The sequence below is a fragment of the Lampris incognitus genome, chromosome 16 (genome assembly GCF_029633865.1).
Source record: "Lampris incognitus isolate fLamInc1 chromosome 16, fLamInc1.hap2, whole genome shotgun sequence".
Taxonomy (NCBI): Eukaryota; Metazoa; Chordata; class Actinopteri; order Lampriformes; family Lampridae; genus Lampris; species Lampris incognitus.
The window spans coordinates 38,102,785-38,126,923 of record NC_079226.1 but is presented as its reverse complement, the minus strand read 5'-3'; the positions used below and the strand labels follow the sequence as shown (position 1 = coordinate 38,126,923).

At 47.6% G+C, this 24,139-nt stretch overlaps 1 protein-coding gene across 1 annotated transcript; it reads left to right on the top strand.

The window, feature by feature from the left end:
• Nucleotides 1-622: 622 nt before the first annotated feature.
• Nucleotides 623-22,509, top strand: plekhd1 (pleckstrin homology domain containing, family D (with coiled-coil domains) member 1). Its single transcript, XM_056295451.1, has 13 exons — nt 623-780; nt 3,374-3,467; nt 3,839-3,928; nt 6,159-6,235; nt 7,136-7,227; nt 7,356-7,408; nt 7,690-7,784; nt 8,828-8,921; nt 11,310-11,524; nt 14,870-15,002; nt 17,720-17,864; nt 21,125-21,268; nt 22,352-22,509. Exons 1-13 carry the CDS (start codon nt 623-625, stop codon nt 22,507-22,509), a joined length of 1,548 nt encoding a protein of 515 aa, XP_056151426.1.
• Nucleotides 22,510-24,139: the final 1,630 nt, after the last annotated feature.

Here is a 24,139-nt window from a genome sequence, read left to right as displayed (position 1 = left end):
ATCCTCTTTACTCGAGAGTCACGCACCGTGGGCCCCAGCCACAGATGTTGTGGTAATTTGCTGCGGGGGAGGGGGGGGGTGGAGGGATGAAAGGATGGAGGGGCGATGGACGGGACTAGTGGCTGCACCTTGCCAAGAGCTGGAACTAGAGGCTGCTGGGAGCACAGTAATCTGAATAACGGCTTTTACTGGCTGAAAGTATGGCCGGAGCGTATTGACCCAGCCCCTAGATTTAGAAACTCATTCCTAAAGCTTCTCTCTTTCCTGACCACCACCCCCCCCCACCACCCCATCCCACCCCGTCCATCTCTTTCTCTCGCTCCCTCAATCCTCCAGTCCAGTCCGCCTCCAGCCGAGCGCTGTATTGGCAGCTGCATCACTTCCACACCGCTGACTTATTGGACTTTGCTCGCCACTTTCCCTGCATTCGGTTGTGGGTGGTGCCGTGTGGTTGTGTGTCTGTCTGTGGTTGTGTGTGTGTGTGTGTGTGTGTGTGGTATGGGGCTTGTCATTACCATCGACTGACAAGTGTGTTTTGATCTATTTTCATTTTATCGATTTGTTTTTTTTTTTTTTGTAACTCACGACGTCATCCCACCACCTCCTCCTCCCCCGGGGAAGCATGTTCTCCTCTTCGTCCAGAAACTCTCTGTTCTCCCCCTGGACGTCCATGGAGCAGGCCGACTCTGAGGGACTGGACATCATCAGCACCAAGGTGCAGCTGCACGGGGTGTTGTGGAAGAGGCCCTTCGGACGGCCCTCGGCCAAGTGGTCCCGCAGGTGAGCTCTGTTTGTTGCGCCGCCGACCCTGCCCCGTTAGCATGATTGATTAGCGTGATTATCCCTCCACCATCGGGTTATTATGCTGAGATAGACGACGAGTCTGACGTGAGGCGAGTCTCTCTGACCCCGTTTACACTTGGTTGTAAAATGTGTTTTTTTTTTTTTTTGCGATCAGATCACAAGTGGACGGCGCTAAATTAATACAAGTGTAAACCACCACCACAACGTTTTGTGAAGCGGTTACTCAAACCACTTGCCGAGGTGGTCTGGGACGCATTTGACCCACATGCCTTTTGTAGTGTAAACGCTAATGCGTCCTGATGCGTCCCCGACAAGGACGTAACAGGAAATCTTCTTTGGAGTAACGAAATCTGATCACAGGTGGTCAGCAGGCCGCATTTGGAGACGCACGATAGACGCGGGTGTAAACGGCGATGTGTCTCACTGTCCGCTCGTGACCTACTCGCCCAAAACGCCTTTTCAGCCCCGGTGTAAACGGGGTCTCCAATATGTCTCTTGGCTCTGCTGCTGCGCTGCTCTCCACACGCGCAGCGGAGAAGCAAAGTCCAGGGATCCTCTGTGAATATTTTTCTGTGGAAATGAATTTTTGGAAGTCAGGCCATGAAAATGGGTAACATCATAGACGGGGTGCTTAGCACAGAAACAGCTTTTGTTTAGAAATAAATGTTGACATAGCTTGATAAAAGCAGCTGGTTGGACGACCAGGCCGCGGGTTCAGCAGCGGAGCCTCGGTAGGAGTTTATGTAACCAAGGTCAGCTCAGGGTCTGCTGTGTATCACAACTGTGCCGGGTTTCGATGTGGATGCTGTAACCTGGACCGGTACCGCGTGATAATGCTCTTAGTTTACGTAACACCACCAGAAACAACAGTACTCGTGTCCACACGTCCCGCGTCGACACGCTCTCGTCCGCGCTCGTGCTCTTACACAACGGGGAGCTAAAACAGGTGGGGGTTTGAACCCGATTCTGAGTCCCAAACGGGTGCTGTGTGTGTGGGCTGAGGGCCCACGGTAAGCCTGACGAAGTGGGGCTGTTTTCTACCATCTATGGTGGACAGGGACGACCAGCAGCCCTGAACCGAGGGAGCACATCTGTCCCCCCCCCCCCCCCCCGTCTTACGGTGCTGCCGTTGCAAACATTCCCAAGTTCTCACGTGGCCTTTGTAGCTCCACTTGCCACTGTGTTGTTTATAAGGGTGGGGACACCCGCAGTCAGTCGAGACTGAAAAGGTCCCTTAGATGAATGATGGTGAAACTCCTCACTGTCAGGGGAAAAGAGGCGGCTGGCGACGCCACATGTACGGGAGGAGGCGTGTGGTGGTCTGCAGCCCTCCCCGGATCGGCAGAGGGGGTGGAGCAGCGACCGGGACGGCTCGGAAGAGAGTGGGGTAATTGGCCGGACACAATTAGGGAGAAAAGGGGGGGGGGTAAATAAATAAATGCTGTGTCCGGATGAACTGATTCAACTTTCTGTTATTTTCTAAGTTGAAAAAAAAAATCAGGTTGAAACAGACTGACCCCTAAAGCAAACGGCTAGCCGTGGCTTACTGAATATGATGTAATAGTTCCCGGGCTCCTCCCTGACTGACTGGGTTTCAGTCAGCCTCGGCCCCTGTGATGGTGATGGACCTTTGCTCATTAATTTTTCACGTGTTTCAGTTCAGCGCGTATCGAGTGAGAGTAGGAAACATCTCAACCCATTTTGCAGAGCAAGAAACCTGAGAGCAGCACGAAAGAGGCTTAAACGAGCGGCGATGCTCATACTGTATGCACCGTCTAATCTCGTGGGCTCCATCCTAAGCTGAGATGGGTTCTGAGTCTGCAGTTGTAAATGAAGTTATTTTTCCACCCTCGGCCGTAAGCACTGTGATTTCATTAGGTCACTGATGATCCTCTGGAAGTTCGTCCTTCCCCAGAGAGCAAAACTCCCGTGGCCCGGACCCGTCCCACACCCGACACTTCACCCGGCCCACATACCGCGTGGAGCGATGGCACTTGGGCGGTCCGCTCCCGTTCACCAGATCTGGGCCAGAACCGAGCCATAGCAATGCCACATGTGCCACATATCTGCCGAAGGTGGTCCATATTTGTTTTGTGATATTTGGGGTCATGTTCACCATTTACCCCACGGGCCACTTCAGGGCCACATCCAGATCACATGCTGCTGAGAGCGCCGCATCTTTGCCAAAGAAGGCCCACATGTGATTTGGCATATTTGGGCCATATTTGCTGTTATACATGTGGGCCACTTCAGGATCACATCCATGTTGTCAGGGCCAGAAGGCCACCAGTGCCGCATCAATGCCTGAAGTGGCCCACATCCGGATGCTGTCTGGGTCTAGTATTGTACCTGCACGCTTACAAGCATACCTAGCTTACAGTAGACTGACAGTAGACTGACAGTAGACTGACAGTAGACAGACAGTAGACTGACAGTAGACCCAGTGTCCACCTGTGTCCACAGAGCAGCAGGTTGGGAAGTTACCGTGCAGCGTTCACACGGCTCCACACGTTCACGTTCCGAATCACGGCAGCCGCTGGTCTGTTGTCCCCATGTCCTCCTGGCACAGGTTCTTCATCATCAAGGACAGCTTCCTGCTGTACTATGCGGAGAGCGAGAAGAGAAACTTCGAGACCAACAGGTACTTCAACATCCACCCAAAGGTGAGGTCCATCACCCACAAACCCCCCCCCCCCACTCCCACTGGCTCCTGAAGAAAAATAAGGATTTCCCCCGTAATACCGAAAACCTCAAACGTCTGTTGTCTGTTTTACACATACTTCAATTTCCCTCTCTAGTTCTCAGAAAGCAGCCGGACATAAAAGCATTGCAGCCAGTATTTGTCCCGGGGGTGGGTGTAATGTTTTGATGGGCGCGCTGCTCTCTGGTAATGTCCTTGGTGTTGGACATTGTAAGACGAGTGAAGCGTTTCAGATTAAATCTCCAACACACTGTGACTTAGCGTCCCGAGACAATGTCCTGTCATGACCACGGGGGGGACACTGAGGTGGGGTCTCTGTCTTGTGTCTGCCAGGGCGTCATCCCTCTGGGAGGGTGTGTGGTGACGACCAACGAGGACATGGGCATGCCCTTCGCCATCGTCATCAACCTGGAAGACTTCACCGTGAGCACAGCATCCTCCCTCATGTTATCTGGACAGCTTCCTGCATCACTTCATTACTGTCATTCTTTATATTATTATTATCATCACTTCATCACTGTCATTCTTATTATTATTATCATCACTTCATCACTGTCATTCTTATTATTATTATCATCACTTCATCACTGTCATTCTTATTATTATCATCTCTTCATCACTGTCATTATTATTATTATCATCTCTTCATCACTGTCATTCTTATTATTATCATCACTTCATTACTGTCATTCTTATTATTATCATCACTTCATTATCATCACTGTCATTCTTCTTATTACTATCATCACTTCATCACTGTCATTCTTTATATTATTATCATCACTTCATTACTGTCATTATTATTATTATTATCATAACTTCATCACTGTCATTATTATTATTATTATCATCTCTTCATCACTGTCATTCTTATTATTATCATCACTTCATCACTGTCATTCTTATTATTATTATCATCACTTCATCACTGGCATTCTTATTATTATTATCATCTCTTCATCACTGTCATTCTTATTATTATTATCATCACTTCATCACTGGCATTCTTATTATTATTATCATCTCTTCATCACTGTCATTCTTATTATTATTATCATCACTTCATCACTGTCATTCTTATTATTATTATCATCACTTCATCACTGTCATTCTTATTATTATTATCATCTCTTCATCACTGTCATTATTATTATTATTATCATCTCTTCATCACTGTCATTATTATTATCATCTCTTCATCACTGTCATTCTTATTATTATTATCATCACTTCATCACTGTCATTCTTATTATTATTATCATCACTTCATCACTGTCATTCTTATTATTATTATCATCACTTCATCACTGTCATTCTTTATATTATTATCACTTCATCACTGTCAGTATTATTATTATCATCACTTCATCACTGTCATTATTATTATTATTATCATCTCTTCATCACTGTCATTATTATCATCTCTTCATTACTGTCATTCTTATTATTATTATCATCACTTCATTATCATCACTGTCATTCTTATTATTATTATCATCACTTCATCACTGTCATTCTTATTATTATTATCATTTCTTCATCACTGTCATTATTATTATTATTATCATAACTTCATCACTGTCATTCTTTATATTATTATCATCACTTCATTACTGTCATTCTTCATATTATTATCATCACTTCATCACTGTCATTCTTCATATTATTATCATCACCACTTCATTATCATCACTGTCATTCTTATTATTATTATCATTTCTTCATCACTGTCATTATTATTATTATTATCATAACTTCATCACTGTCATTCTTTATATTATTATCATCACTTCATTACTATCATTCTTCATATTATTATCATCACTTCATTACTGTCATTCTTCATATTATTATCATCACCACTTCATTATCATCATTGTCATTCTTATTATTATTATCATTACTTCATTACTGTCATTCTTATTATTATTATCACTTCATTATCATCACTGTCATTCTTATCATTCTTATCACTTCATTACTGTCATTCTTTTCATTATTATCATCACTTCATTATTATCACTGTCATTCTTATTATTATTATTATCACTTCATCACTGTCATTCTTTATATTATTATTATCAGCACTTCATTACTGTCATTCTTTATATTATTATCATCACTTCATTATCATCACTGTCATTCTTATTATTATTATTATGACTTCATTATTATCATCACTTTATCTCACCGGCTCCTTCCAACTGAGATTAGAAAAATCTTCCTTCAGGTCACATAAAACGTGCAGACAAACAACACACAGCGGGATGCAATGCTGTTAGCTTGTATGTTGATATATATATATATATATATATATATATATATATATATATATATATATATATATATATATATATAGGGTATATTAGTATATTGCTATAAGATTACTTTGAACACAGTAGGCCAACGGTGCAGTGAAACGAGGCCAAGCTTAAGCCCATATCACCCTAGCAGAGTTCCCTCCTAACTTCCCCTCCACTGCCCAGCCGAGGCCTGTGGGGTCCCGCCAGCCGTGTCCCCATGTGGACAGAACTCCATTTGGGCTCTTTTCACACAACATGCTCACAGTAACATGCTGACACACCCTAGAAGCAAGTCTGCATCCACTTAGGCCCGTGAAGGATGCTGACGTACTCTGCACCTCTCCCTCCAGGGTACCATCGTCCTGGCTGCGGAGTCGGAGGAGGAGCAGGCCCAGTGGCTGGAGATGCTGCAGGAGTCCGGCAAAGTGTAAGTAGCAGTTTGGCGTAGCGCCACGTCGGTGTTCATGCCGGGCCGAGCGGCCCGCCGCCAGACTTCGTGGTATAATTGACCCGGTAGCGACTGCTGGATGTCCTGGTAAAGATGTAAAAGTAGTGGATAATGGATGGATGGATGTAAGTAGTAATGCTGCACTGAGGGTTTTCACATGCAAGCGTGCAGGAAGTAGCTCAGTATTTGCCTGCAGCATATAAATGTGTACATTTATATGTGAAAGGACCCGTGGTGTGTATTTACTTCGGTTAATATTATCAGTCTTGATTAATATAGTCATAATGCGAATTACAGCACAGCATCTCAATTTGCATACCAACTTGATTGCAATCAGCGTGTCACCCTGGGGCTCTACCTTCCATCATATGTTTTGGGGGGGGGTGTGGAAACCTACTTGGCAAGCAGCAACACTCACCCGATTCGACGATATTTGAGTGAAGTCCACTCTGTCCATTATTATTTGGCCTTCTTGCTCCTTTTTCTCCCCAATTGGACCCGGCCAATTACCCCACTCTTCCGAGCCGTCCCGGTCGCTGCCCCACCCCGCCGATCCGGGGAGGGCTGCAGACTACCACATGCCTCCTCCAACACATGTGGAGTCGCCAGCCGCTCCTTTTCACCTGACAGTGAGGAGTTTCACCAGGGGGACGTAGCGCGTGGGAGGATCACGCTATTCCCCCCAGCCCCCCCCCCCCCCCGAGAGGGTGTCCTGACACACACATCACATCACAACACAACCCAATAGTCTAAAGGCAGGAAGAGTGCGAGTGTAACACTATGAAAAAAAGACGTAAACAATTATTTACCCACTCACGACCAGCCTTGCCGTGCATGAGCAAGGCATCCATTTATTGTGTCACCGCCTCCACCCGACAGCACATGGAAGAACGCCCAGCTGGGGGAGGCCATGATAGAAAGCCTGGAGGCTCAGGGGCTCCAACTGGCCAAGGAGAAGCAGGAGTACCTTGGTAAGGCAACGTCCCAGACCCCCGGCGGTTTGTAAGACAGAGATGATCAGCTCCCTTAACGTCACACAAAACAGGTAAAGGTATGTTGTGTTACGTTACGTGGTTACGTGTGTTATGTTTTATTTTAGATAAACTGATGGAGGAGACGGAGGAACTGAGTCACCAAAGGGCTCAGAGAGAGGTGAGAACCTGCCTCCCAGATCCACCGCACGCCTCTTCATTCTGACACGCTAGAATAAGTTGAATGGTACTGGCCCTAGTCCAACCTCGGGGGTCGTCCCGGGTCGTCCCGTCCCGGATCGTCCCGTCCCGGGTCGTCCTCTGTTCTCCCCGTGTCTGCTTGAGTTTCCTCCGGGTGCTCCGGTTTCCTCCCACAGTCCAAAGACATGTAGGTCAGGTGAGTCGGCTGTACTAAAATTGTCCCTAGGTATGAATGTATGTGTGTGTGTGTGTTTGGTGCAGGAGCTGGAGCGTCTGAACCAGGTCCTGGAGGAGGAGAAGCTGAAATTTGAGGAGGTGGTGCTGGAGCTGAAAGTGGAACAGGAACAGATCAAAATGTAAGAAGGGCTGCCGGACCAAGTCCAGCTCAGCACAGTTCAGCCATGTGGTGTCTTGCGCTCCCTGTCTGCAGCCATGTTCCCCAAATTCCCTCACTCCCTCTCCCCGAATTCCCTCAACCCCTCTCCCCAAATTCCCTCACCCCCTCTCCCCGAATTCCCTCACCCCCTCTCCCCGAATTCCCTCAACCCCTCTCCCCAAATTCCTTCACCCCCCCCCTCCTACTCACGCAGATGTCCGGCTGCATAATGTTGTGGCCTTGGAGTGTGTTGCGAGTCGCCCACCGAGTCCAACCCCCTTCATGTGTGGCCTTCTCACTGTAGTTCTGATGGTCCGGTTGCCACCGTAGGGTGCTGTACCTAAATAAAACCCTCTGGTCCTCAGGGTCGCCAGTTCGATGTCACTCCGGTCCAGGAGACATTTTTTTCGGGGGTGGTGGTGGGATGGTTAGTGGGTTTTGGGGGTAGGGCGAGGGTTGTTGTCAGCACATCTTATGGCAGAAGCGAGTTTGAATCTCAAACAGAGCACGGGGCCTCAAGCTCATTGTGCTGTTTAAAGCCCCACCCCCCTCCACCCCCCTCCCCTCCACACACACACACTACTGAAAGCCAGAGTACACAGTGAATAGCACAAAGAGAGACAGATGGAGACGGGTGACTATACCTGTACTTGGGGCAGGCAGCTACGGAGCCCAGTTCATAAAGGACCATGTGAGGTTCTGCTCCGACCATCCAGTAACCGCGACAACCCAGTTACCATCATCAGAGAGCACGCAGCCACATCCTGCCTGCACACAATGCACTGCGAGGGAGCAGCAAGCATTCGGCATCCCACAGTCACCCCTAGAACGTAAAAAACAACGACATATTTTTTGCGTTTCGAGTTGGAGATCCTTAGTGGTTCCCCAGTTACGTGGCATCCATTCAAACAAAGAAAACAACACATGTTGGAATAAAATGGAAATTGGCCTCAAATGAGTCCGCTGCTGTAAATTGCCTGCGATGTGTTGGGAATATTGACGTTTCGCTGGTGTCACCGGCAGGGACTTGGACGGCACGGCTCAGTCCCTGAGAGGCGTGGAGTCTGAAAAGGAGGAGTTGAGCAGCTTGACGGTGCTACTCCAGAAGTCCATTGAGGTATGACTACGTGCATTTTCAAAACAAGGACATTCACAAGGAGTCAGCACCTCCTCACTTACATTCTAGCTCTATGCGGGTCACATTTTTCAATCGATCAAAATGGATTTATGCCGCACATTTCCACCCATCCATTATCCCGACCACTTATCCTGCTCCCAGGTTAGCGGGGATGCTGGAGCCTATCCCAGCAGTCGCTGGGCGGCAGGCGGGGAGACACCCTGGACAGGCCGCCGGGCCGTCACAGGGCAAAATATAATGCGATGGGCATCGCACAAGAGCAAGTTAAAGGACCTAGAGTGTGTGTGCATGTGTATTGAGGAACCATAATTACTACTACTGGGTAACTGATAGGTCGTTAACTAAAGGGTTGTCCCAATTTGTTTGATTTGATTGATAAAGAATAAGAAAGGGGTGGGACCAGAAAAGTTCTTTACTTCTCATCCTACGCCCTTTTCGAACATGGTCCAGTTATTACTTGCGTTGTTACAGAGAGTTTGCAAAATATGTTTACTATTATTTCCATTTGTTCTTGTATTCCTGCCTGTGTATTTTATTTTGTTATTTTAGAATGTACGAAATAAAATCAATATACTACTACTACTACTACTACTTGTTATAGCAGTGTTCCTTATCAGTCCAGTATGTATGCGGGTATTTGTATTTACAACCAGCAATACCAAGAAAGGCCAGTAGGTGGCAATGATACTATATGGGTGCAGTTTTCGTAAATACAACAAGCATGGTGTGATCTCATCTAAAAGAATCTCGATTGAGAAACGTCACAAAGTTGGTCTCGGTATTGGGGGGATATATCACATAAAGACGCTGCTGCCTTGCTTCCCGGACTGGGCCGCTGCCCCTCTGGAGCCTGGTTTTGGGCGGCACGTCGAGTTGTAAAGACGCTGCCTTGCTTCCCGGACTGGGCCGCTGCCCCTCTGGACTGATTCCGCTTTATCAGCCTTATCGCTGCGGCCTTGTTTCAGAACGACGTTTTACACGTGGAGTTCGACACACAGCTCGGTCCTTTCACGACATGAATCCGAATTCGTTTGTCCAAGACGGCTGAAAGAGGCGAATATTACACAATATTACTTCCGCCATCGCCAGTCGTTCTTGACATGACCAAACCAGAAAGCTAGCTAGCTAGCTAGCTATGCTAGGTTGTCACTAATCACTACCGCTGTAACGCCGCGCTCGTGGGCAGAGCAGAGGGAGGGGGAGGAGGGGCGTGATAGACTACGTCACTCGTGTGCGCCTTCTTGCTCTCAAAACAGTGGCGTACTTTGAGACTAATTATTTCAGTATTATTATGAATAGAATTGTTCGTGTAGTTCATCAGTAGGCTAAATTTTACACTGAAATCTTTTTTTTAATCAAAATAATGTTACATTTGTTTTTTTATTGAATTGCTCCTCGTGCCCGCGTTAATAGCCTCGCGCACGCTTGTCATAGGTTGCCGCCCCCTGGTGTAGAGAGTGAGTATAGCGCCTGGTTTGGGTAGGGGCCAAGTACCTCTATGCATGTGAGCGTACTGAAGGGCAGGGTGGGGGCGGATTACGGGGTCTGATTTCTGACTGAACATCCGTTTTAGCGGCCAGTGAATTCACGCATCAGAGCAAATGAGTAAACAAGCAAGAGTTTGTTAATATAGCACCTTTTAAAACAAAGTTACAAAGTGCTGCACAAGACAGAAAAATAAACGACATACACGTACATATACAATTATACAGAAAAGTATAACTTACAGCCCCGCTACAGGGAAGGCAAGTCGGTAGAGATGAGTTTTGAGAAGTTTTTTTTTTAAGGTGTTTGCATACTCAGCTGATCTAATAGAGGGGGGGGGGCTGTTCCAGAGGGACGGGGCCCGGATGGCAAGAGCACAGTCGCTCTTTGGATTTGCAGAGGGAGTAAGGTATAAATAAGACACCCTGGTTGGTAGATCTGAGTGGCCTAAAGATGGAGTAAGGGTGACAAAGTTCAGAAATGTATAAAGAGTAAAACCATGCAGGCCCTTGGATGTGACAAGCAGTACCTTGAAATCTATTCTAGACATTACGGGGAGCCAGTGAAGGGATGTGAGCATCGGTGTGATGTGGGATCTGTGAATGATATTGGTTAGCAGCCTGGCTGCAGCATTTTGAACGAGTTGCAGGCAGGACAGGGCTGCTGAGACAGGAGAAAAAAGTATTGCAGTAGTCAAGGCATGAAAAAATGAGGGTATGGTTTAGTAATTCTGGATCTCGGATCGATAGCATTTCTGCCTTGTTATGGAGGTGGAAATGGCAGTTTTGCACAAGCTTGCTCATGTGTGGCCCTTCGTCTGCGAAATGTCAGCCTCAACATTTGTGGACCTTTGTTTGAGGCGTTCTCTTGTTCCCCCTCCAGGAGCTGTCCCAGGAGAAACGGCGAACTCTGGAGCTTCTGGGAGTCAAGGAGCACGGGGAGAGTGCGCAGGAGACCGCCGAGGGGAACTCGGAGTCGGCCGGCGGTGAGCCCGAGGATGGCGGAGACCTCGGGGACGTGGACCTGCTGCAGGACCTGCAACACATCGAAGAGCAGATGAAGGTCCTGCTGATGGAGAAGGAGCAGGCTGATGAGAAGTGAGTGAGACCGGAGGATGTGCAGCACACATGCTCAGGCTACAGGGTTGTGTATTCATACACACAACGGGGATAAATGACAAGAAAAGTCAATGATGATCCAAACGATCTTATCACAAGAGGGATTAAACCTTGTTATTCTGCTAAGCAGTGTTTCATTTAGTCCACCAGTTAAATTCTATAACACATTTTGTCCACAGCAATGCAAATTAATGTAAAGTCAGAACGTGTTTTATCATCATTACTGGCATTAATGGCTGGCATGCAGTAATGCACTGTGCTTGATGACATGTTAGAATAAAATGAACGTCAATGCGTACGAGTAAAGGAGTTTGTCTTGGGGACACTGCACAGGGTTTCACTGTTCATACTGCTTTCATATTGTGCGAGGACAAGACTGCACACACGACACAAATATTATGCAGAGTCGCCTACACCTATCATCTTACACCCTTTATGTAATGTGCCGCTCTGCAGCCCTGATCATCTTAACCTATTAAAGGTTTAAAAAATGCGCCCATTTGATGGACAGGAATCTGGATCCCCACGGGGATTGCCGGAGATTAAAGAGCGATGCATGACGGTAGGAGTTTGGGATTGTAAATTGGCGTCCAAAAGGTCCGCTGCTCGGGCTGTTGCTCGGCTCTCTGTTTTTTTTGTTGTTGTTGTTAATGGAGGGGGGAGAGAGCGGATGTAGCCGCTAGTGGAAATGTTTTATTGATTCCTAAATGATCAGCGAGTCGATGCGCACCAGTGAGTGGGAGATCCTGGACGGCTGCTATTGACCCTGCAGCACTAATATCCTGCTCAGAGTGAGCGACGGCCTTCACTCGATGGGCGTCGGCGTCATTGTCACGTCGACCTTTTGCCCCGTTACTCTTCGTGTTTGTGCTGTTGCCGCCCCGGCGTATGACACACAGTGTGACACGTCTGAGAGATGCTGAGCTGGTTTAAGTGCTGCGGTTGCACACTCGGTCGTGCTCTAGCTGGCAAAAGAGATGTTGTGTAGACGTGCATTTAACCGCTTGGACAGCAGGTCCTGGGGGCTACTATGCTACCCAACCTTGTAATGACTTTGCAGGGCTCTGGATGTGTGTGTGTGTTTGCAAATGTAAGAGCATGTCAGTTTAGTGTGTCTGTAAGAGAGAGAGAGAGAGGGCGACCGAGAGCTAGAATGTGTGTGTGTGTGCTTGGTATCGCTGTGTGTGCATTTACGTTTGTGTGTGTTTCTGGCATATGTATATGCATATGGCCACACATTTGTGCTGTGCAGCTTGAGAAGCTGGGCAAGGCCCCGACCCTATCGATAATCAAGGTCTGATTTACACCAGGGGTCACTGACGATTAAAGAGCGATACGTATGCTCTCCCAGCACTTTGCATAAATCTGTCCATACATTATATGATGTCATACGGTTTATCCCTCTGAACTCTAGAGAGCTTATAAGCCAGTATGGAGCCGGAGAGGTTCAGCATGGCCCTTTTAGCAGAGCTGGTATCCAGGCTTAAAAACAAGAGAGAGAAAAAACCATTTAGCACCAGTCTTTCGCTCTCGCGGCCCTTATAGGCTTTGCCACGGGTTGGCTAAGGCAGTGTTTCTCAACCGGGGGCCCGCGGACCCCTAGTGGTCCGTGGTGTAATTGCAAGGGGTCCGTGAAAATAAAATATCTTTAAAAAAAAAGATCCTATGACATTTATGGAAATAGGATTATTTTACTCAAATGTGACTGAGACCTTCATCTACCTCAACTATAAAGGGTAACAGGACTTTTTTCTCTAATTACATCTGTTTCACAAGTGTAATTTGTTGTATTTTAATAAGAGATCTCGCTCCCGTTTGCATTGTTAAAAGTTACTGCATAAGAATTCTGTTTTGTTACACATATCTGAAAGCTACTGAATACATATTCTGTTTTGTTACATATATCTGAAAGTTACTGCATAAGAATCCTGTTTTGTTACATATATCTGAAAATTACTGCATAAGAATTCTGTTTTGTTAACTATATCTAAGTTACAACTGAAAGCTCTTATTTTTGCCCCAAAGAGTGAATAAATGCTATAATGCAATTTAAAATGCAGTTTCTACTGTTTCTATCAAATTGCAACCCCCCTCCCCCAAGATCAGGTGGAGGGGTCCTCAGGGTAGATCAAAAATACGCAGGGGGTCCAGGACCCCAAAAAGGTTGAGAACCACTGGTCTAAGGAGCTCAAGCTGAAATAGTCAGTATCAGTCTTTAAATCACATCTGAAAAACCTACATTCGGGACCACCAAGGCGGTCATTATGACCGTTTTGGGTTTTCAAAGGTTAATGACTTTGTGGGGAAGAAGGAGATACAGACCTGCCTGTTATGTTGCGAGAAAAGACACGACAGGCGACGCGCCAGTCGGAGCCTACTCCCTTCATTCACATGACTCACAAACTTCAGCCGGATCGGAACACGGCACTGTCGCAACAATGCCAACGTAACACGGCCGCTCCCTGAATTTCCCTAAGATTGCGTTACGATAAGATCCAGCTAAAACGACCATGAGCGGTCAACATGACCGTCTCGTAATTTGTGCGCGATCGTGCGAGTCATGTCACTAAATCACGTGTGTTGGTGGCGTCATTTCCTCCGTGACGTTCGTTGCCCTGTCCTAGAAGCACGCGAGCGCCCTCCAGTGGAGAGAAATAGTCTAAGCTTGATGTGTGATTATTTCCAACATGTCCGGTTACAGACGCCCTTGACTACCATTTACAGGCGTTGGACGGCGGCCATTGTAAATTGTGTAAACTACTAATTAGACACGTTAGCCTCTAGCTAGCTAACGGGTCTGACCCTTTAGCCGAGCGGTTAGTGACGTCGCCTTGTGGTGCAGTACACCTCGTATCGAATCCCGCACCGGGCAAGAAAATAACCGGTAACAATTGTTTTAAAAATAGTGTTAAAGTCGTTAAAATGTTAAATTTGGGGTTCCTAACAGACATACTAACAGACATACTAACACATGTAATGCATTAATATCTCAACTGGATATTTATCTTGACAGAATATAGAGTTCAAAAACGGGCCGTCAATTTGACCGCCCATGGTCGTTTCAGGGTCGGGGTGAAATCCCGGTCCTTCTAGTTAAAGAGCCTTTCTGTCATTCCAGTTTTGTCGTATTCATCCTTTGATCCCTCGATGTCCTTGTCTTTCCCTGGGCCAAGCTTGTTTTCTCTCAGCGCCTCGTCTTTTTGTTTTGAGAAGTGTCCTGCAGATCTCCTCCTTAGTCATCAACATCTTCTTCTCCCGCCCCAGGCGCGTGTGTATGAGTGACTCGCCCCTCTCTGGTCACGTGACCCTGTTCTTCTTCTGCAGGCTGCAGGAGAAAGAGCAACGGGCCAAGGTGCTGCAGGAGGAGAGGGAGTTCTACTCCTCTCAGGCTCGCACACTGCAGCAGTCTCTCACTCAGCTCACCGTGGACAAGCAGCAGACCGAGGCCGAGCTCAAGGTAACAGCCAGAGTCACACACAGCAACTCTCCTTCCCACAAGATGGCGGCCCCACCCAATGCCGGTGTGGGAAGATGGCGGCGCGAATTCACATTTGCGGCGGCCTCACCCAGTACCGTCCATGCAGTGTCTTTGTCCACGTCTGCGTCTAAGGTTTGTCTCCGCTTGATGGCTGGGCGAGCTGGCGCTGGATTGGCTGGGAGAGCTGGCGCTGGATTGGCTGGGAGAGCGGGGCAGGCTAAGCTAACTGCTAGCCCATGCAGACCGGCGGTTCCGACTGGCGGTTCCGACATTCAGCCTGGCTGGCGTTCGTTCCCTTGGACAGTGATTTTTTTTTTGGTTTAGTTTTGATATGTGTGTTAGTTTGGATTTGAGTGTTCCTGTAAGTTTTGGGATGTGTTGTTGTCTTTGTGTTGTGCTGATGTGGGCTGGGGGGAAACGGCATTTCATGTCATGTCACGTACGCAAGTGCATGAAGCGAAATCACAAATGAAGTGTTCCTGATTTCTTAGCACCAGTTAGCTTGTATCCCTCTAGCATGGAAGCGGGTGACAGGGCCCTCGTAAGAAACCTGAGCCTGGGAAAGAAGCACAAAACCTCTGACAGGTGGGAAACCGTTGTTCACATTGTGGTCAAACAGCCTGACGAGAATATTCCAGTCTACGGGGTAAGGCCTGAGGATGGAGAGGGCAGAGAAAGAGTTCTGCATTGTGACTTGCTGCTTCCTTGGGCATTCTTGTCTGCAAATTTTGGAAATACAAAGTGAGGATGCTGTTCATAGTATACCTAGTCAGGTTTCCGCGACAACTGATGATGCCCCAAGCATCCGTTTGACATGGAGAATGTTGCTGCGACTGTTCTTTCGGCTTGACTTCTGCTTAATTGGAGAGAATAGTGAAGGGGCGAGGAACATGGGGCAGAGAGAGGAGGGCGTGAAGAATCCTAGGGACCAACACTAGTTGGTCCCTAGGATTCTTCACGCTGTAGAATCCTAGGGACCAACACTAGTTGGTCCCTAGGATTCTTCACGCCCTCCTCTACTAGGGACCAACTAGTGTTGGTCCCTACTGTTGGTCTTGAGTTAAAGGGACACACCGGTGTTTTTGAATATTTTAGCCCATTAATTACAGACAAACTGTCGGCCCTGTGATGGCCTGGCGGCCTGTCCAGGGTGTCTCCCCGCCTGCCACCCAGCGCCTGCTGCGATAGGCTCCAGCATCCCCGCGACCTTGACTAAGGATAAGCGGTTTGGATGATGGAGGGATGAGTGAATTACAAGCGCAGTGTACTTTACATTACTGTCGACCCCTCTCCTAAGTACACCATCATGTTTTAGATTGTTTTGTTTTGTTTTGTTTTTTATTTTTCCCCGTCTTTCTCCCCAGTTGTACTTGGCCAGTTACCCCACTCTTCCGAGCCGTCCCGGTCGCTGCTCCACCCCCTCTGCCGATCCGGGGAGGGCTGCAGACTACCACATGGCTCCTCCCATACATGTGGAGTCGCCAGCCGCTTCTTTTCACCTGACAGTGAGGAGTTTCACCAGGGGGATGTAGCACGTGGGAGGATCACGTTATTCCCCCCTGTTCCTCCTCCCCCCCAACAGGCGCCCCGACCGACCAGAGGAGGCGCTAGTGCAGCAACCAGGACACATACCCACATCCGGCTTCCCACCCGCAGACACGGCCAGTTGTGTCTGTAGGCACGCCCGACCAAGCCGGAGGTAACATGGGGATTCGAACCGGCGATCCCTGTGTTGGTAGGCAACGAAATACCCAGACGCCCCAAAGAAAACATGTTTTTACAATCATTAAATACCCTAGAGGCCACTGTTTTTACACATGACATTCTTTAAAACCACCATTATGTAAAACCGGCTGCTCAGATAAACGTCCCCTCAGTTTGTTGGTGCTTTTTTCATGTAAATTAGTTAACATATTTCTTACAAAGGTATAACTAAATATGTGAATAATGTACAGCGCAGTCTTCTATTTGCTGACATTTGTGATTGTTAGTTCTTGCTTTTCGCTCTCAGTACCCTTCGTTACCCTGCTGAGTAAGACGGGTGCTCTGTATTGTTAGGCAGGTTGGTACTTTCCTGCAGACATTTATCATTCTGCTCTTCTTTACATCAGTATGTTCACCTCCTTGTGTCGTCACGGTGAACATCTCACCAAGGCAAATTCCTCGGTTTTGGGGCGTCCGGGTAGCGTGGCGGTCAATTCCGTTGCCTACCAACACGGGATCGCTGGTTCAAATCCCTGTGTTACCTCTGCGTCCCTACAGACACAATTGTCCGTGTCTGCGGGTGGGAAGCCGGATGTGGGTATGTGTCTTGGTTGCTGCACTAGCGCCTCCTCTGGTTGGTGGGGGTGCCTGTTTGAGGGGGGGGGGGAGTAGCGTGACCGTCCCACGCGCTACACCCCCCTGGTGAAGCTCCTCACTTTCCGGTTGAAAAGAAGTGGCTGGTGACTCCACATGCAGATCCTCCCCAGATTGGCAGAGGTGGCGGAGCAGAGACTGGGCTGGCTTGGAAAATAGGGTAATTGGCCGAGTACAACTGAGGAGAAAAAGGGGGGAAACCCCCCCCCCCAAAAAAATCTCGGCTTTCAGATTAAACTTGAAATTGCATTAAATAAATAAGTGTTTTGGGGAAAAAAATCTTCTTTATGTTGTTCATACTCTTCTTAATGGTATTTATCTATTCCTGCATCTGCCAGGCAGAGATGGCGTCTCGGCTGGAGCTGGAGCAGAAGCTCAAGCTGGCGGAGGAGGCCCTGCAGGACCTGGAGAAGGGCCTGAACACTTTGGAGCGCACCAAGGAGCACGAGGAGAAGATGAAGGGTGACGTCAGTCAGCTGAGGAGTGAGTGGTACACTCGCTCACGTCTCCGTAACTCATGTCAAATCAGTGCATCGTCGTCTTCATTAGCCGTAATATGCGCTGCTCTCTCTCGTGTGGGGGAGGACGGGACGCCCTATTTATACTCAGTTTCACCCGAGGTGGTTAAGATTAGATTAAGGGTAGGGTTAAGGCTAGGGTAAGATTTGCGCTAAAGTCAGGGTTAAACAGGGTTGGAGTGGGGATTAAGGTTGAAAATGATCAGGTTGGAAGGTTAAGGTGGTGTCATCCAGGTGAAATGGCGTACAGATACGGAGTCCTGGAGGTGGACGTCATACCAAACTACTTTCAATAAAGTCTGATCTAGCTGGTCGTTCTCGTGTTTTGAGAAAACTCTTCCTTTTAACGTCTTGTGATCTTGTGTTAACACGCGGAGATTATTATCAGCCATGGTAGGTGTAACAATAGGCAGGAACATTTATTGTCTTTATAGAGAGATCCTTTATTGTCTTTATAGAGAGATCCTTTATTGTCTTTATAGAGATGTCCTTTATTGTCTTTATAGAGAGATCCTTTATTGTCTTTATAGAGATGTCCTTTCTTGTCTTTATAGAGATCCTTTATTGTCTTTATAGAGAGATCCTTTATTGTCTTTATAGGGAGATACTTTATTGTCTTTATAGAGAGATCCTTTATTGTCTTTATAGAGAGATCCTTTATTGTCTTTATAGAGATGTCCTTTATTGTCTTTATAGAGAGATCCTTTATTGTCTTTATAGAGATGTCCTTTATTGTCTTTATAGAGAGATCCTTTATTGTCTATATAGAGATATCCTTTATTGTCTTTACAGAGAGATCCTTTATTGTCTTTATAGAGAGATCCTTTATTGTCTTTATAGGGAGATCCTTTATTGTCTTTATAGAGATATCCTTTATTGTCTTTATAGAGAGATCCTTTATTGTCTTTATAGAGATATCCTTTATTGTCTTTATAGAGATATCCTTTATTGACTTTATAGAGAGATCCTTTATTGTCTTTATAGAGAGATCCTTTATTGTCTTTATAGAGATCCTTTATTGTCTTTATAGAGAGATCCTTTATTGTCTTTATAGAGAGATCCTTTATTGTTCTTATAGAGAGATCCTTTATTGTCTTTATAGGGAGATCCTTTATTGTCTTTATAGATAGATCCTTTATTGTCTTTATAGAGAGATCCTTTATTGCCCTTATAGAGAGATCCTTTATTGTCTTTACAGAGAGATCCTTTATTGTCTTTATAGAGAGATCCTTTATTGTCTTTATAGAGAGATCCTTTATTGTCTTTATAGAGATCCTTTATTGTCTTTATAGAGAGATCCTTTATTGTCTTTATAGAGATATCCTTTATTGTCTTTATAGAGAGATCCTTTATTGTCCTTATAGAGAGATCCTTTATTGTCTTTATAGAGAGGTCCTTTATTGTCTTTATAGAGAGATCCTTTATTGTTCTTATAGAGAGATCCTTTATTGTCTTTATAGGGAGATCCTTTATTGTCTTTATAGAGAGATCCTTTATTGTTCTTATAGAGAGATCCTTTATTGTCTTTATAGAGAGATCCTTTATTGTCTTTATAGAGAGATCCTTTATTGTCTTTATAGAGAGATCCTTTATTGTTCTTATAGATAGATCCTTTATTGTCTTTATAGAGAGATACTTTATTTATTGGTGACAGGCATGGGTGCTAGTCCATGAATACGGGGATGGCATCCAGCGCTTTACCTGTGCCCCCGTCCATAGGGTTAGTAGTTGTGTCAGGAAGGGCATCCGATGTAACATTTTGACAGATCAGTATATGGATTGACAAGACCATACCGGATCGATTGAGGCCCAGGTTAACAATTGCCACTATTGGTGCTGTGCCCTCACTGGGTACCGATGGAAACTGTAAAATCCACTGTGGCGACCCCCGAGAAACAGGGAACAAGCTGAAAGAAGAAGAAGAAGATACTTTATGGTCCTCACAAGAGGATATTTGTTTTCACCTTTTGTACAGAGCCTCACATACAGTAGATACATGTACATATACTGTACATACCACAGGGCACACATAGAGGACAGGGAGACAACAACACACAAGACAAGCGTTTAGAGGTTCAGTGAGTTTAGAGCGTCAATGGCAGAGGAAACAAAGCTCCTTTTAAAGTGGTCCGTCTCCAGGTGAGGGACCTGAACCTGGAGGCCAGATGGAAGCAGGTGAAGAATGGGTTAAGGGGTGAGGGGATCCTGAGTTATGGTTGGTGCTCTACCTATCATGGCTTTACTATTGAGGTCTGATCGGTTGGTGGGGGGTGGGGGGGATGATTTTGGATGCGCCGTGGGAGATGCAGCTGAGCCGGTTCCTATTGGTGACTGTTAAGATGGTGAAGAAACAAGAGCCCCCTCTTTGTTCTGGCCCAGATCTGGCAAACGGGAGCGGACCGCTCAAGTGCCATCATTCCACGCGGTATGTGGGCCGGATGAAAGTGTCGGGTGTGGGACGGGTCCGGCCCACAGCAGTTTTGCTATCTGGGCTGCCATCGACTAACAACTCAGAAAAGGTCTCAAGATACAACTAGTATGGGATTTGTTAGGTGGTGTGACGACCACCCGGGCTTTATATGGATGTGGCCATAGTCACAGCACACCACACTAAGTAGTTATTACTTAGTTGTTACTACGTACTTACGCCAGCAAGCCTCAGCCTACAGACGTGGGCTCCACAGAGACTCCACCCTGTAAGATCGGAAAAACTGGAGGTTTCTGAGAATTTGTCCGTAATCCTTTGCCTTCCTTCACTGCGGTGGTATTTGTTTCCCGAGACACAGCGAGACCTTTGAGAATAAAGTTGGAGCTTATAAATTAATGTTAATACATCTTAAGAATCAAGATGTGATTTTGAGGAAAAATTTAAAAAAAAGCTTTTTTTCTTTTTACATTTTATGAAGTCTTTTTACCTGTCTTCAGTGAAGCGCCACCAACCATCCGATCCTGTAGATGCGTGACCGCCCTCCCCTGGACAGCACAGGAATTGCATGTTGAGATCACTAATGGGCCTTCTATGCTAGCGCTAACTGCGTTTCAACTCATCAAATGAAATGTTGCAATGATAATTAACAAGAATGATGTGATGATAAGCGACATAAAACTTTTACAAGTGTGTGTCTGTCATGATGTCAGTCCCACAGAAGAAAGCGCGGTCATAGCTGATTTTGATTAAAACTGCACAATGTGTGTGTGTGCGTGTGTGTGTGTGTTTCCAATCAGAGTTCTTCGAGGAGTGCATCTGTGCAGCAGAGATTGAGGCCAAGCTTCCCTCCATCATGAAGAATGCTGTGTATCTCCACAAAGCCGCTGCTCGCCGAATCAAGAGCTGCCGCATCCAGAGAAGGGCCTCCAGGCATCACTGGTGTACGTCTGTTCAGCACACTGGCAACCACAAGATTATCCATCCATCACCCATCCATCCATCCATCCATCCACCCATCCACCCATCCATCCATCCACCCATCTATTTATGTCTATATGTCCTTTTCAACCCACACCTGTGTCGACATATAGCAGACACGATGCTCTGTGCGCCCGGCTCTTTCTGTGGACCACTTCTATCGCGGCCTTTTCGTGTCATCATTAACATTTTTGCAGCTTTTTTGTGTTGTGTGACATTGCTCTTTGAAGCGCCGTTAAAAAAGAGAGCGCTCGCTTTTATTGCCCCCCTAATTCGTACCATTTGCAGCAGTGTTGGCTCAAGTGCCTCTTGGTGTTGCCGATAATGGAAGTCAGTGGTGGCGAGCAGCAGATGGAGCTGCGGCGGCGTCTCGTGGGAGCGGAAGGAGGGCCGGAGTCGGCGCTGTTGTTGTGGCGGCGGCAGTACGTTAAGAACTGCCGTAGTAGAGGAGGTAGTAAAGGTAGTAGTAGGAGTAGTGTTATTAGTTACAGGAACTTTACTTGTTCACTGCTGGACAGGGTGTGATTCCTGTGAAGGAGGGTCATTTCTACTTCAACAGAAAAATAAATAATAATAATAACAATAATAATAATAATCCATCCATTATCCAAGCCGCTTATCCCAGTTGGGGTCGCGGGATGCTGGATCCTGTCCCAGCAGTCATCGGGTGGCGGGCGGGGAGACACCCTGGACAGGCTGCCAGCCCATCACAGATAATAGTGATAATAAAATAGATGGAAGGAAAGAAAATTAGCCCTCAAAATCCAGTAACAATACTGTATACAGCATTCAATACACAATTCCACCTTGTTGTCCAAGCCACAAATGGGCCCCGGGTAAACTCAGATCGGTCCATCTTGTCCAGAGGAGAGCACGAGGCCCTCTCACAGCTAGCTAGCCGAGCCATGTTTGTAGCCCACTCTTCTCAGGGAGGGGGGGAGGGGGGGTATTGTTTGTTCCAGCGTCTCAGTCGTATACGCTTGGCAGCCGTGGCGGCCAGGATAACCCGCCTCTTGTAATTTCTGCTTTTCATCACTTGTCCGCAGTAAAACACTCCAAGTCCTTCGCCGTTTCCCACGGCGACGGGGACGACATGGAGGAGCTGAGGGAGACCGCCCGGCGACTGACCTCCGACAGCAGCTTCAGGGAGAGCGTGTACAAGATCATCACGCGCAAGGACACCAGCAGCAGGACGGAGGCGTGAGGGGAGGAAGAGAGGTGGAGGAGAGCAAGCCAGAGGGGAGGAGATACGGGGTGGAGGGCGAGACAGGTAGCGACGGGCGGAGGCAAACAGAAGGAGGAGGATAGAGAGAGAGAGGAGGAGGAGAGAGCCTGGAGAGGAGACCCGGCCCTTCCTTATCTTGACCTTATTTGCTCACAGCGTTGTGACGTGACCCCTCCGCATGTGCCCCCCCCCCCTCGTATCTGAACGTGTGGCTCGGGTGTACCCCGTTAGAGGGGACCCCCGAGCGCCGGCTGAAGAAAAGGAGCCGTCGGTGGGACACGGGATGTGGGTTACGTCACGACCTCCTGAATTCGTTCAAAACAGCCCTAGTGTGGATTAGCTGCAGACCCCGTTCTGACACGTTCCCTGCTGGGTCCTCGCCGGAGGACATTTTGCCTTTCCTGATTCTATGTAGAGGAACAAATAAATAAGGAGCCACAGCTGTGTAGAAAACGTGGGATGACTAGGAAACGAGGGGAAACTACTTAGGATCGTTTCCCCCCCCCCCTCCGCCCCCCAATATGGCGTTCTCTTCGGTAACCTGTAAAATAATATAAATGCTTAGAAAACAGACGAGACTGCTTCATTTGTGGCCACCTCGTTAGGGACTTCCATTAGAGCAAGCGTAGTGGGGGGCGTCCGGGCGGCGTGGTGGTCTATTCTGTCGCCTACCGACACGGGGATCGCCGGTTCGAATCCCCGTGTTACCTCCGGCTTGGCCGGGCGTCCCTGTAGACACATTTGGCCGTGTCTGCGGGTGGGAAGCCGGGTGTAGGTATGTGTCCGGGTCGCCGCACTAGCGCCTCCTCTGGTCGGTCGGGGCACCTGTTCGGGGTGGAGGGGGAACTGGGGGGAACTAGCATGATCCTCCCACGCGCTACGTTCCCCTGGCGAAACTCCTCACTGTCAGGTGAAAAGAAGCGGCTGGCGACTCCACACCCAGACAGCATCCGGATGTGGGCCACTTCAGGCCACGATGCGGCACTGGCGGCCTTCTTCTGGCCCTGACAACATGGTTGTGAGCTTGAACTGGCCCACATGTACTATAACAGCAAATATGGCCCCAATACGCCAAATCACATGTGGGCCTTTTTTGGCAAAGATGTGGCACATGCGGCATTGCTACGGCTCGGTTCTGGCCCAGATCTGGGAGCGGACCGCCCAAGCGCCACCATTCCACGCGGTATGTGGGCCGGATGAAAGTGCCGGGTGTTGGTCAGGTCCGGGCCACAGCAGTTTTGCTATCTGGGCGTGTATGGGAGGAGGCACGCCGTCGTCTGCAGCCCTCCCCCCGGATCGGCAGAGGGGGTGGAGCCGGAAGAGTGGGGTTAATTGGCCAAGTACAATCGAGGAGGAAATGGGGGGTGGTGGGGGGGTGGGGGTAAATCCTGTATAAATGAAAGGGCGGGTTATTTTCCAGCTACGGTCAGCCGGTCTTCAAACACACCCGAGTCTCGGCCGACCTCCAGAGACGCCTGACCCGCGGACAGGCCGATGGTTCGACAGGAAAAGAACAGACCGAAGCAAATCTTGAAAAACCTTTGAGTTTTATTTTTTTTCTGGTGGTCGAGTGTAAGCACAGATTTTGTCCTTTACTTAACAGGGTTTC